The sequence below is a fragment of the Octopus bimaculoides genome, chromosome 2, assembly GCF_001194135.2.
Source record: "Octopus bimaculoides isolate UCB-OBI-ISO-001 chromosome 2, ASM119413v2, whole genome shotgun sequence".
Lineage (NCBI taxonomy): Eukaryota > Metazoa > Mollusca > Cephalopoda > Octopoda > Octopodidae > Octopus > Octopus bimaculoides.
Genome location: NC_068982.1, coordinates 129,697,158 through 129,711,967, shown reverse-complemented (window position 1 = coordinate 129,711,967; position 14,810 = coordinate 129,697,158). Strand labels below are relative to the sequence as shown.

General features: G+C 35.5%; 1 protein-coding gene across 1 annotated transcript in view; it reads left to right on the top strand.

Moving 5' to 3' along the window:
- The window catches only part of LOC106875941 (ATP-binding cassette sub-family A member 2), a 155,960-nt gene that overhangs the window by 53,985 nt on the left and 87,165 nt on the right, over positions 1-14,810 (top strand). Inside the window, exon 3 of the mRNA XM_014924268.2 lies at positions 4,663-4,774. Within this exon, the coding sequence (XP_014779754.1) occupies positions 4,663-4,774 (112 nt within the window). The remainder of the gene's footprint in view (positions 1-4,662; positions 4,775-14,810) is intronic.

The following is a 14,810-nucleotide window of genomic DNA, read 5'->3' as shown; positions in this document are numbered from 1 at the left end:
ATTTGACATCAGGCATTTTAATCTCTCTCTCTCTCTCTCTCTCTCTCTCTCTGTCTCTCTGTCTCTCTCTCTCTCTCTCTCTCTGAAGTGGCTGTGAGGTAAGTAGCTTGCTTACCAACCACATGGTTCTGGGTTCATTCCCACTGTATGGCACCTTGGGCAAGTGTCATCTACTATAACCTCGGGCTGACCAAAGCCTTGTGAGTGGATTTGGTAGACGGAAACTGAAAGAAGCCTGTCGTATATATATATATGTTTGTGTGTCTGTGTTTGTCCCCCCAACATTGCTTGACAACCGATGGTTGTGTTTACGTCCCCTTAACTTAGTGGTTCGGCAAAAGAGACCGATAGAATAAGTACTAGGCTTCCAAAGAATAAGTCCTGGGGTCGATTTGCTCGACTAAAGGCAGTGCTCCAGCATGGCCACAGTCAAATGACTGAAAAAAGTAAAAGAGAAAAGTAATATTTCCAAAAATGGTTCTCAATGCCAGCTAGCCACAGTGAATGTTGGTGAAACTCAAGTTAGTTAAAATTTACTATACTCAGTTAATCCTCACTTGGTAAATCCAAATTTCCTAATAAGGACTGCATAGTTTCCGTAGAGAAAATAAATTAATGAAGATCAGGAGAATGGAGATTTGCACATTCAAGTTTTATTATAGTTATTTACACCGTTCTTCCCTAGACCTATGCATGTTTTCGCTGGAAGCCACTGCACACTGATGAAGTTGTACTGATAATTAACACCAAGATGCACACTTAAGTGTGCAGTAACTAGCAGCTGAAATGCATGTAGGTCTAAGTGAAGAATGATGTAAATAACTGTGTAATAAAACTTGGATGTGCAAATCTCCATTCTCTTGATTTTCATTAATTTCATTACATAATCTTTTACTCTTTTCAGTCATTTGACTGTGGCCATGCTGGAGTACTGCCTTTAGTCTCGCAAATCGACCCCAGGACTTATTCTTTGTAAACCTAGTATTTATTCTATCGGTCTCTTTTGCTTAACCGCTAAGTTACGGGGACGTTAACAGACCACCATCAGTTGTCAAGTGATGTGAGGGGGGGGGGCAAACACGGACACACACATACATATGTATATACATATATGTGACGGGCTTCTTTCAGTTTCCATCTACCAAATCCATTCACAAGGCTTTGGTCGGCCCGAAACTATAGTAGAAGACACTTGACCAAAGTGCCACATAGTGGGAATGAACCCGGAACTATGTGGTTGGTATGCAAGCTACTTACCACAGAGCCACTCCTGCACTTGTATATATATAGTTGAAATTTATAGAAAAACAAAAATGAATGAGTGGTGTATGAACAACAAGCAAGTGTATTAGTTTGATGCTTGGGAAAAATGAAAAAGTCTTTTATGGTTCAAGCCTACGCTCTTCAACAGAAAGTAATGAGACAAAAACAGAGAGAGAATGAATAAACATGTAAAGTTCAGCATCTGCTTCTTTGTCTGTCTATGTGAATATTTTTTTATGCTTTGAGAATAGGAAAAGTGTTTGTTAGTTATGTTCAATTAATAAATTGTAATGTCCCTCCCTCTTTATCATTCTGTCTGCATGTGTATATTTCTCTGTGTGTTTTTGCACATATAGTTACTGCCAGTGTGAAAAAATACTGGCAGCAAAACACATTCACCATCCAACCAACCATGCCAAACAGCCACGTGATATTGTTTCACTCTAATCTAATACTGCTTGAAAAAATTCAAAGTCAAGTTAATTAGGTCTTTTAATTTAGGTCTGTATTTAAGAATTAAGAGCAAAACAGCCATGAACAAATTATATTTTTAAATGTTAGACAGCGTTTTTAAAATGTTAAATTATATCGTTAAATTTGCTCCTGTGTGTACTATTATGTCAAGTTAGAACATGCTACATGCTAGAATGACTAAAGTATATAATAAATTTAATCATCTAATGCATAATTATTTATACTTTACATATACAAATTGGTAAATGATGATAATAATTATACGACACCAAGTGAAATCGTAGTCGTGGCCAATGCCAGTTCCGTCTGACTGGCATCCATGTCAGTGGCATGTAAAAGGCACCATTTGAGCATTGGGCCTCATGGAGGTCATGACAGGTGACAAACTTTGGCAATACAATGTGCTGTGTAGACCTGTCAAGCCAAGTGAGGCTGTATTTGTGGACGATATCAGTGTCAAGTAAATGGCACCCTTGCTGGTGGCACATAAAAAACACCCACTACACTCAGTGCTTGGTGTTAGGAAGGACATCCAGCCATAGAAACCTTGTCAAATCAGATCAGTGGCATGTAAAAAGCACCATTTGATCATTGGACCTCATGGAGGTCGTGACAGGTGACAAGCTTTGGCAATACAACGTGCTGTGTAGACCTGTCAAGCCAATGAAGGTTATCCGAGGCATGGTTATTGCTAGTTGAAAACTATACCCTTGCTAGTGGCATATAAAATACACCCACTACACTCAGTGGTTGGTGTTAGGAAGGACATCCAGCCATAGAAACCTTGTCAAATCAGACCAGAACTTGGTGCAGCTCCCTGGCTTAGCAGTTTTCAGTCGAACTGTCCAACCCATGCCAGCATGGAAAACAAATATTAAATGATGATGATAACAAGCACAGTCATGATTGTATAGTTCAGAAGTTCATTTCCCAACCATGTGGTTTTGGTTTCAATCTTTCTGAGTGGCACTAGATCAACCAAAGCCTTGTGTATGGAATAGGTAGATGGAAAGGAGCCTGTCATATATCATTTAGTATCTGTTTTCCATACTGGCATGAGTTAGATGGTTTGACTCAAACTGATAAGCTGGAGAGCTGTACCAGGCTCCAGTCTGATTTGGCTTGGTTTCTGCAACTGGATACTCCTCCTAATGCCAACCACTCTAAGAGTGTAGTAGATGTCTTTTACATGTTACTAGCACTGGCCATGACCATGATTTCATTTGGCTTGATGCGTATTTTCAACTGAAAAAAAAAAAAAATAATAATAATAATAATAATCACAGCTTGCTTTATTTTATTGTTTCTGAATGTTACAAAGAGTGATTTTTGCCAATTTAACTTATTAATGGTTTAGTTTATTAAATTAAACCCAATGTTCTTCACATGATCTTTAGGAATAATTCCTGTTTTTTGTTGTTTTTTATGAGAGAAGCAATTCAATCTACTTATGTGATTTCTTCCATGTTTCTAGTGACTATACTGATTCTTTATTTCTTATTCAAAACCTAAGAACCACATATTGGAGACAATTATCTACTTTGTGCTGCTCTTTGTATCCTCTGTTCACACCAGGCATCCACTTCTGCCATCAGTCAACATCTTCACAAGCTATCTGACAACTTGGTTCCATTTAACACCAAAATATAAACATTTCTCAGTTATTTCAGTGGGAGAGGATACTACACCTTGCCCTCACATTTCCATTATAGAAGACCCTTTTCACTTCACAAGATAGAATGTTTTTTTTCCTTATGTTTGATTTTTTTTTTTTTTTTTTTCAAAATTAAATTAGAGACTTAGATCTCTTTATATTGCTAATAATTACGTCAGTTTTGAGTATCTGTTGACTATCTACAGATCTTAAGAATACCTCATTCTGAAATTTTCTTTTCATTTCTAGAATGGTACACTTTATTTGATCACTGGTATTCTATTTAGAAGAATGACATTCATGATGGAAATAGTTTCTGGATTATCTCCTGCTGCTGCTTCTCTTGTTGCTATCATAGGCTACTCTGATAAACTTACGCTTGAACTTCCCCTCAAATCAATCTTACTCATTACATCCATCTCTCTGCTTCTTACAGCAGCATTCTTCACACATCAACAAATATGTAGTTTTTTTTTTGTTGCTTTTTGTTTCTCCGAAACCTTCTCATGTGTTCTTGCTAAATGAAATTGAATTATTTGTAATTATATCCTTCTGGCTATATTATAGGGAAGGTTACTTTTTGGTTAACTTAAAAGAAATGACCTTTGTCCTTACATGGTATAAGTCGTCATAATCATTATCTTTATTTTGCATGTTTTTCCATACTTGTAGGGATTGGACAGATTGTCATAATTTGAGATAGTTCTTATAAAAAGTTAGTGCCCTCTTTGATGAGCCAGGGGAACTCTGTCAGTTATTTCCATTATATATCTTTGTGCTGGGCATATGTTGAGAGCAGATTAAGGTTTCACAATGGTATTTTTCCTTCCTTACTTTTTATTTTTTATGCATAAGCTATCTCATGTTTATGGTTGGCTTATGCTGAAGGCTACCACTTTTCTGTGTAGCATTTAAAACATTTTAGTCTTTCAAAACGTATTTAAAAAATTAATCTTTGTGAAAAAAATATTTTTCAAAATAAATGCTTTACATTCTTTTTGCAATACTCTCTTCTGATTTAAAAAAAATTTAAATGCTACTTCTTTTGGTACATTTTTATTAAAACATAAACTGAAATATGTTCTATTTAGTGTGATGATTCAGTTGGTTATTGTGATTAAATACAATGACAGTTATATTACAAAGAGTAGTGTTTTTCTGAAGCTCTGAATGAAGCAATTTATTCTCAAGTATCCATTTTGAAACCATTTTGATCACTTGTAATTATTATTCCACTATTTCCCTAACTTTTTTTTCTTCTCTCATTACAGGTTTCTATGCAGCAAAACCTTTACCTTCAGCAGGTGTTGTTTCTATTATGCAAGCATTTTGTGATGGTGGTTCCTGGGATGAAAATAGTTTTGTTACATTCCCAAAGAACAGGTAATATATAATACCAAGCATAATATTCATTCAAATTTTAAAGTTTTGAATATTTTTAATGGTTTTCGTTTATCACATTCTACAAAGGTATGTATAAAAATCAAATGATTCTTGTAGTTTAGGGTGATTATAATTGGATTTCTTGACAGAAAAAAAAAGTTTTAAAAAATTCAGTTTTTTTAAAATTTGCCTAATCAACTTAATCATGAATGACTTGTTATTTGAAATCCTATTTCATACTTAAATTGACTTTATTCCATATGCTATCTGCATGTAGGTAAATGTCCTAAACTTGTATATATTGTCTAAAAATTTTTTATTAAATATTTTTGTTGGTACTAGTTTTTTCCATTTAAAGCTCCTTCACTTCACTAAACATTGTTATCAATGGAACTCCGTCCAAGCATGGAAAAGTGGATGTTAAAATGATGACAATGATCCTTAGTTGCAAAACATAATTAACTCAGCTGTTTTATAAAGTATCATCAATAATATGACTTATGGGAGAATGCCTCGAGGAGTTTCTTTTTTTTTAAATACAAATATGGTAGAGCTTTGCACACATAATATAGTTAGTTGAACAGCTTTGATTAACTAATAATGCTGTGAATTGTGAAATAGCTTATTGATTATTTTCTTGAGTTAAAAGTTATTGAAGAGGAGGAGGAATGACATCAATAGCAAGCATTGCATTTAAGTGTTAGTACACTGGATATTAGGGCATCACATATAATACTGGTAATAACATAACTCATCAGTGTATCAATACTGGTTGATAGAAAACAATAGCTCCACTTCATTTAGCATGTCTGCATACTTAAACTGAGTAAAGAATTTTACTAGAAATTAGGTGTTACTGTATTTTGCCTTTTTAAAAATTATCTATGTATGTGCACTTGTGTGTGTATGTGTATTTGCATTTGTGTGTAGAGATCTGGTTTTATTTTTAAGAGAAATTTGGGAGAGGACTAGTTAATTATATCGACCCTTGTGTTTCACTGGTACTTAATTTGACCCTGAAAAAATGAAGGCAAGGTTGACCTCAGCAGAATTTGAACTCAGAACATGGTGACAGGTGAAATACCATAAAGCATTTCATCCAGTGTACTAATGATTCTGCCAGCTTGCCACCTTAATAATAATAACATGCTCTGATGCAGTACCAGGCAGTGGCTCTCATAGCTTTTGATCTTAACTGATTGGAAGTGCTATCATGTGCATGTTTTGTCTTCGTATAAAAAGATGGGCTACAGCAAATATTCTGCTCAGTACCACAGATTTGCTTACCAGTTGCTTCATCTTAACCAGTTGAGTTTGTCCTTAGTGGCTGACCAATATGTGCATCTCTGATCATAAGCAGAAGTAATGGGGGAGCATTGTAATCATGTGTTGAGAAGAATTCTTTGGGGTTTGAATAATTCACTTCTGAAAGCATGTGTGTTTCATTCAGCATCCTTAAACAGCCTTTATTCAGGGACCTTTTGAGCAGGGTGGGTTACTCAACCTGAAGAAAATTCTAACTTGGCCCCACCTGCATGGTCATGCGCTGTTTGTCTTGATATGAGATTACCATGTCATGCACATATGGTTGTGATACATGAGCCTGGTGTACCCTTATCAGATGGGTAGTCAATAATATTAAGGTGGCAAGCTGGTAGAATTGTCAGCATGCCAGGCAAAATGCTGCTAAGCATTTTGTCTGTCTTTATGTTCTGAGTTCAAATTCTTCTGAGATCAACTTTGCCTTTCATCCTTTCAGGGCCAATAAAATAAGCACCTGTTAAGCAATGGGGTTGATGCAATTGACTTACTCCCCTCCCCTGAAATCACTGGCCTTGTGCCAAAAATTGAAACCATTTATTATTATTATTATTATTATCATTATTATTATTAAGGTTGTGAGCTTTCATCCTTTCAGGGTCAGAAAATTAAGTACTAGTTGCATACTGGGGTCAATCTAATCGACTGACCTCCTCCCCAAAAATTTTGGGCCTTGTGCCTAGAGTAGAAAAGATTATTGTTATTATTAAAGGTGGTGAGCTTTCATCGTTTTGGAGTCAATAAGTTATCAGTGAAACTCTGGGATCGATGTAATCAACTCATCCCCTCCCCCAAAATTGCTGCCCTTGTGGCAAAATTTGAAACCTTTATTATTTAGGCAGTAAGCTGGCAGAATCATTAGCACACCAGGCAAAATGCTTAGCTGTATTTCACCTGTTGCTACTTTGAGTTCAAATCTCGCCGAGATCCACTTTGCCTGTCATCCTTTCGGGGTTGATAAATTAAGTACCAGTGAAACTTTGGGGTTAATTTAATCAACTAGTCCCTTCCCCCCGAAGTTCCAGGCCTTGTACCTATAATAGAATGGATTATTATTATTATAAATAAGGTGGTGAGCTGGCAGAATCATTAGCACGTTAGATGAAATGCCATGCGGTATTTCGCTCATCGCTATGTTCTGAGTTCAAATTCCACCAAGGTTGATTTTTGCCTTTCATCCTTTTGGGTTCAATAAAATAAGTATCAGTTAAACACTGGGATCGATGTAATCAACTCATCCCCCACCCCCAAAAAAAATTGCTGCCCTTGTGACAAAATTTGAAACCATTATAAATGTGATTAAGTCAGCAAGCTGGCAAAATTATTAGTACACCTGACAAAATGCTTAGTGGCATTTCTTCTCGCTTTAATTTTGAGTTTAAATGGTGCTGAGGTCACTTTTGTTTTTCTTATTTTCAGTTGAGCACTATGTTAATATAATTAACTTACCCCTCCCCTAAAACTGCTGGCTTTGTGCCAGAATTTGAAATCATCATAAATGTGGGTATAATGTGTGTGAGAAAATGCTATTACTGAAAGTAATGCAAAGAGATTTACTTTGAGGATTAATGAGCTTTCTGCAAGAGAGAGAGAGAATGAGAAACTGAGAGAAAGCATGCAAAGGATTTAATGTTAATGATGTAGCATTTGAAATAAAAGATAATTGTTTTCCTGAGTGTTTAGTTTATAATCTTTGACAAAAATTGTAATCTTTCTTTGCATGATCAACAACTCAAAAAAAAAAAAAAAAAAAAAAAAAAAAAAAAAAAAAATTGTAATTATAGAACTTAAAATCTTATAAGATCTAAGTTAAATGATATTAGAACTGACACTGGTCTTGAAATTATTTGCATGGTTAGACATCAGTTTTTAAATCTTTCCAATCATTTTCTTTATCTTTTTGCTTTCATCCTTTTTCTTTCTTCCCTTTTCTCTGTCATTTTTTTTTTTTACTGGAGAATTTAATTGGAGATTTCTTTCACAATATGTTTGTTACTTTCAAACAAAGGCCCACAGATATAATAATAATAATAATGAACTTATTGTATACAGTGCTCAGGTGAATATATCTGTGATACATCAGGGAGGATCAAGGAAACAGTTTTGTACCTCACTCTCTCTTGTCATAAATTAAAATAAAACCTTCAAAGTCATGGTGAAGATAAAAATTTCAAAACAAGTTTCTCCCTGTGAATCCCTACACATATATTGTTGTATTGCTAAAATGACGCCATGAAGACTAGGATTCCTTAGGGTCAGGAAATACTTCAGCCCTGATTAATTACTGATCTGCTGTAAAGTTCCAGAAAGAACCATATTTTGAGATAGTGTTATTGTTACATACTCAAACATTATATGCAAAAAACACCATTTAAGTGACTGGCAAAGATGCACTTTGACACACAATTTTTTCTACTAGGGCTTCTTGCTTTCTTAATTAGGTAGATGCTTACCATTCCTCAATCTTACCTGCCTAATCTGTCTCTTCTTCTGCCACTCACTCTCTTACCTCTTTGAGCTTGCATTAAACACTATACAATTCTTCTCTGGGAATGCAACCCTCTACAATTTCCTTACTTTCCAAGATTATTTTCAAGATCATTTTCTGCAAATACCTCCCCTAAATATCAACTACAGTCTGGAAGATTATCCACTTCTGAATAATGTATATAAATAAAAACTTATTTTTTCTTCTCTCTTTCTATTTTGTTAACCCCCCCCCCATACTGCTCTCTCCCTCTCTCTCTCTCCACTGTTTTATTCTTTGTTTCCACAAAACAATGTAATGTTTGTAGCTTAGTATGTTTCATAATAAAAAACAAATCAATTTTTATTTCTCCAATTTGCTTACCTATTAAAAGATTTGAAATTGGTTTATAGTTCTCTAGGTTCTTAACTTTGCCTGCAACCATATTTTTCTTGTGTTATAACAAGCTTTAATTATTGACTTTCATTTTCTCATTACTTCTTCAGTTAATTTTAGTCATCCCAAATAAGGCCACAGCTACAGTTCATTTTACATGCTTTATTTAATTTCTCATTACTAATATTTTCTAACATGTTTTATTTTTTTTTTTTCTGTTAGCTATTCTAGGAAAGATTTCTTTTATGTATATTCCTTCAAGCAGTTTATACCATTCTTGCATTTTAAGAGTCTCACACTATACAACTTGACATCAAAAAGGAGAATTTCTTTTGTTCTTCATCTGCTGCATTGATCTGGCTAAAATATACTATTTTCAATGTCTTTATATTAACATATGATATTTAAGCATTTTAGTGATCATCATTTTTTCCATCTGCTTTTCGTGCTGGCATTTGTTGGATAGTTAGACAGGACGCAATGGGTTGGAGAACCACATCTTGTTCCAGTGTCTCAGTTTTAGCATGGTTTCTACAATCAAATGGCCTTTTTAATGTCAAGCACTTTTTGCAGAGTGTGCTAGGTACTTTTATTGTGACACCATCACTAGTAAGGGAGAATTAGGAGATAGTGGTTGCTTTGTGTGAGGTGTTGAGTGGTTAATGTATGATTGGAAGAGTAAGGACAGGTTTGTTATGGGGAAGATTGATGGCTTTTTTGCATTTTATATAAGTCAGAGAGGTAAATATGGTGGTGTTGAGATGCTAGGACATACCCTCAAGGTAACGTGTCCAAAAAAGTGAATGGAGTATAGAGACAGGGAAATTAGCATGAGTGGGTAAGGTTACAAAAGTATGAGGGGAGAGTGGGAGTTAGATTTAAACATGGGGTGGAAGTTGTCAGTTGTGTCTAGAAGATGAATATAATAAATGGTGAACAGGGATGGAGGTGATTGACGGTAAATATGAGTGGTGGGAATGATATAGATGTTGTTTGGGAGTATCTTGGAGAGGGAGTGATGACTGGCAACACAGAAATGATAGGAAATTGTAGTAACAGTTCTGATTTCATTATTTACAGCAGCAGAAGAATATAATAGATAGGAGTGTAATGGGAGGATTGAATGAAAGATGAGGGTATGGTTAAAGGTTATGACATGTGAGGAAAAGTGAGAGATGAATAAAATGAATGGGGAGTAGACAATGGTAGTAATTCTAATTTTGGCACAAGGTCAACAATTTTGAGAGGAGGGGGTAAGTTAATTACATCAACCCCAGTGTTTATTTTATCAACAAAAGGATGAAAGTCAAAGTTGACTTGAGAGTGAGATTTGATCTCAGAATGTAAAAAACTGTAAGCAATGCCACTAAGCATTTTGTCTTACATGTTAACAATTCTGCCAGCTCATTGTCTTAGGTTATAATGACAGTAAATATGGGTAGGAGTTGATGAGGGTAAGAATGAGATAGATGTCAAGAGGAAGTAGCTTTGTGCGGAGGGACCCAGCTATTTGCATAGGTGGAAGGAGAAGAGGAAATAAAGGAGATATATATAATATGGAGTTGCTTATGAAAATATGGATGATGTTAAAAATGTGATGTTATTCATCAGAAATATGATGACTAACAGATTTTAGTTGTTCAAATGAAATTTCAATGAGATAAAATCTTTAACATTCTTTTTAACGTTTCAGAATGATAATTCAGTCTTTTAGCATTTACTTAGCCATGTTTAAATTATTATCTAATATATTTACTTAAGATCTCTGAGTGAAAGAATTGAAACAATAGTATGACAAATGCAATGGAAAATGTTGTCTATTTAGATTGAGTCACTTGAAAATTAAATATTTTAAGTTTAAAAGTCGTATACTACAGGCATGTTGAAGGAATAAAAATTTAATCTTCTGGGAATCATTACAGCCAGTTTCATTTCAGTTTCAATAGATGTACTTCACTAGAGTATTAAATGTAACTGGACTCAAGGAAACTTATCAAAACAACAAACATAGTAAACAGTAATGCTTCAACTGTTCTCGTAACTTAGATACAAGGTTCCTTCATTAGTAGTTGTTGCAAAGATACCTCTTTTTAATTATTCAACCCTTCTAGAAACAGCAGCCAAGTCTCCTCAAATCATTCTTAAATATGATTCATTGAACAATGTAGTTACTCATCATCATCATTGTTTAACATCTGCTTTCCATGCTGGCATGGATTGGACGGTTTGACTGAGGGCTGGCTAGCCAGAAGACTGCTCCAGGCTCCAATCTGATCTGGCAAAGTTTCTACAGCTGGATGCCCTTCCTAACATCAACCACAGAGTGTAGTGGGTGCTTTTTATGTACCACTGGCATGAGGGCCAGTCAGGAGGTATTGGTATTGACCACGCTTGAATGGTGTCTTTTATGTGTCACCGGCAAGGGAGCCGGTCATGCGGCACTGGCAACAACCACGCTCGAATGCTGCTTTTTACATGCCACCAGCACAAGAGCCAGTCAAGTGGCACTGGCAATGATCACACTCGAATGATGCTTTTTGTGTACCACCAGCATGGAAGACGAAACTGTTTACATAGATAGATAATGAAATGAAATAAGAAAGTAATTATAATCTGCACTGAAAAAGAGGTTTTAGATGTGTGCTAGGTTGGAAAACAAGGTTGCTTACTCATGTATGGAGAAATATCATGACAGGAACACATTTGCTCAATCAGGGCTGATCTGAGTTTAAACAACAGATTACTGGTATTCATTTGATTGAACTCTTTAAGCATGAAAGTCATAACAGATCTCAGCAGGATTTGAACTTGAAACATTAGAAATGTAATTAATTACTGCATGTCGTTTAGTCCAGTATTGAATGCATTCAGTTACTTTACTAGCCTAAGAAGCATTGGCAATGGTAATAATAATTATTAAACTAAACCCTAAAGAGCAATCTGTAGATAAAAAAACATCTACTTAAGAGGCTGTCTTCCTCCTTTTCAATTCATTTATTTTAGAGATCAGCTTTGTTTGTTTAGCTGCTAGTTGCTTGTTTAGCTACTAGTATGACTAACTTGCTTTACTGCAATCAGTATAGTTTATTTTTGATTGTGACTTGGCTAGTTTCCTAGTAACCATTTTATTCAAGCACTCTTTATTTAAAACGGGCTTATTTTATTCTAAATGCTTGAAGGAACTACAGAAGATGAGATAGTGTATGTCTCAAATTGTACTCGGTAATTAATCTGTATTTCAAGATCTTTTTAACCAATGACAATGATGTTTAAAAAGAAATTTCTTTTACACAATGGTGTTGATTATTCTAGTTACCTGAAGTCTTCACAGTAAAAAAAAAAATTACTCAAAGTTATTTTCTTTTTTGTTTTTTTGTTTATTTGTTTTTTTTACAGATACAAAATTAGAGGACTAAGAACAAAACCTGTTATTTTTGGAATATTTAAAACTGAATATTAAAATTTAATAATGATAGCGGAGAAGTTTTACGTTAAAGACATTAAGGTCATAATGAGGAGTATAAGAACAAAACATCTGAAGGCAGAATATTATGAGTGAACTTAATTTACACCCCTGAGAAAATTATTTTAGCACTAGATTTGTTTCATTGTGGTAGTTATAAAGTAGGTATGTTAAAAAAATCATTAATTATAGATGTTAGAAATCATTATAGGGTAGTTATGGTTATATTATTCGATAGTTGAGATAATAGCATAATAATTAATCCCTAGTCATTGAGTTAAATCTGGACCCAGCAAAGCTTTCTTTCATTCAATGTAGTAAACTGTAAAATAGGACCAGGTGTAATAGCTGTGGAAGACATTCAGCTACAATATAACTGTTTTGATGGTATGAGTATGGAAATAGAAGCAGCATTTTTAGAAGTGTTGTTTGTGTGTGTCTGCACTTACACACTATTAATGGCATCTAACCTTGCCTGTGATGGTGGAAGGATATGTATATATATAAATATATATATAAAAATATGTATATTATACACACACACACACACACACACACACACAGAGTGGTGCTCCAGCATGACCACAGCCGCATGGCTGAAACGAGTAAAAGAGTAATACATACAGGTGCAGGCATGGGGTGGTAAGAAATTTGCTTCCCAGTCACATAATTCTAGGTTCAAACTCACTGTGTGTCTTTTATACCTTTAGGCTAACCAAAACCTTATGAGTGGATTTGGTAGACAGAAACTGAAAAAAGCCTGTTGAGTGCATGTCTCCAACCATCACTTGACAACCAGTGTTAGTGACTTTATGCCCTTGTAACTTAGGGGTTCAGCAAATAAGTAACAGGCTTAAGAAAAAATAAGTACTGGGATCAATTTGTTCAACTAAAATTCTCCAAGGTGATGTCCCAGCATGACTGCAATCTAATGACTGACAGAAGTATCATCATCATCATCATTGTTTAACGTCCACTTTCCATGCTAGCATGGGTTGGACGATTTGACTGAGGACTGGTGAAACCGGATGGCAACACCAGGCTCCAATCTAATTTGGCAGAGTTTCTACAGCTGGATGCCCTTCCTAACGCCATCCACTCAGAGAGTGTAGTGGGTGCTTTTACGTGTCACCCGCACGAAAACAGCCACGCTCGAAATGGTGTCTTTTATGTGCCACCCGCACAAGCCAGTCCAGGGGCACTGGCATATGAATATAATATATATATATATATATATATAATTCGATGACAGCACCACATGACTGGCATTCGTGCTAGTGGAGCGCTAAGAGCACCATCCAAGTGTGATTGTGGCCAGGGCCGCTGCGTGGACCCCATGCCGGTGGCATGTAAAAAGTACCATTCGAGCGTGATTGTTACCAGCGTCACCTTACTGGCACTTATGCCAGTGGTACGTGGAAAACACAATTTGAGCGTGGCCATTGCCAGTACCACCTGAATGGCCCTCGTGCCGGTGGCACGTAAAAGTACCCACTATACTCTCGGAGTGGTTGGCGTTAGGAAGAGCATCCAGCTGTAGAAACTCTGCCAGATCAGATTGGAGCCTGGTGCAGCCATCTGGCTCGCTAGTCCCCAGTTAAACTGTCCAACTCATGTCAGCGGACCAACCATCCTACCCCCTGGAAAGTGGACGTTAAACGATGATGATGATGATGATATAGTATGTGTGTGTATACATGTATGTAAACACATATACGAGGTGGTATCAAAAGGTTCCTGGACTAGTTATGTTTAAAAAAAAATAGCTTATTTACCTAAGTTTTAACATAATCCCCTTCGAAATAATCACCTTGTGCAGCAATACACTGGTCCCAATGTTCCTTCCACTTTTGGAATCCGGCCTAGAAGTCGTTTTCTGTGAGTCAGTTGAAGCCAATGGTGATTTTATTGAATAAATTTACTCTTTAGTATTTCAAGATATTTTGATAAATATATCTGTTAGAATGAGATGTCAATGTTATTTTCATTTTTGCCTAATTTAGGCGACAATTTATCCACCGCACCTTGCATGTGCGCATATATATATATATATATATATAATACATACACACATATGTATATATAGACTCAGGCATGGCTATGTGGTTAAATTCTCTTCCAAACCACATGATTTCAGGTTTAGTTCCACTGTATTTCACCTTGAGCAAGTATATGTGTATGTATTTGTTATACATGATTTCTGTCTTTATATGAAAGGATAAGAGCTATAGATAGATAGATAGAGAGGTGGGGTAGATAGGAGATAGGTAGAAGATAAGTGTATAGAATTTTGAGAGCTAGCGAGGACAATAGTAGTTTTGACATTTATGCAAAACTATAAATGCTGTTTTTTCATAACAAATTCATTAAATTTGTGTATTCATTTTTAC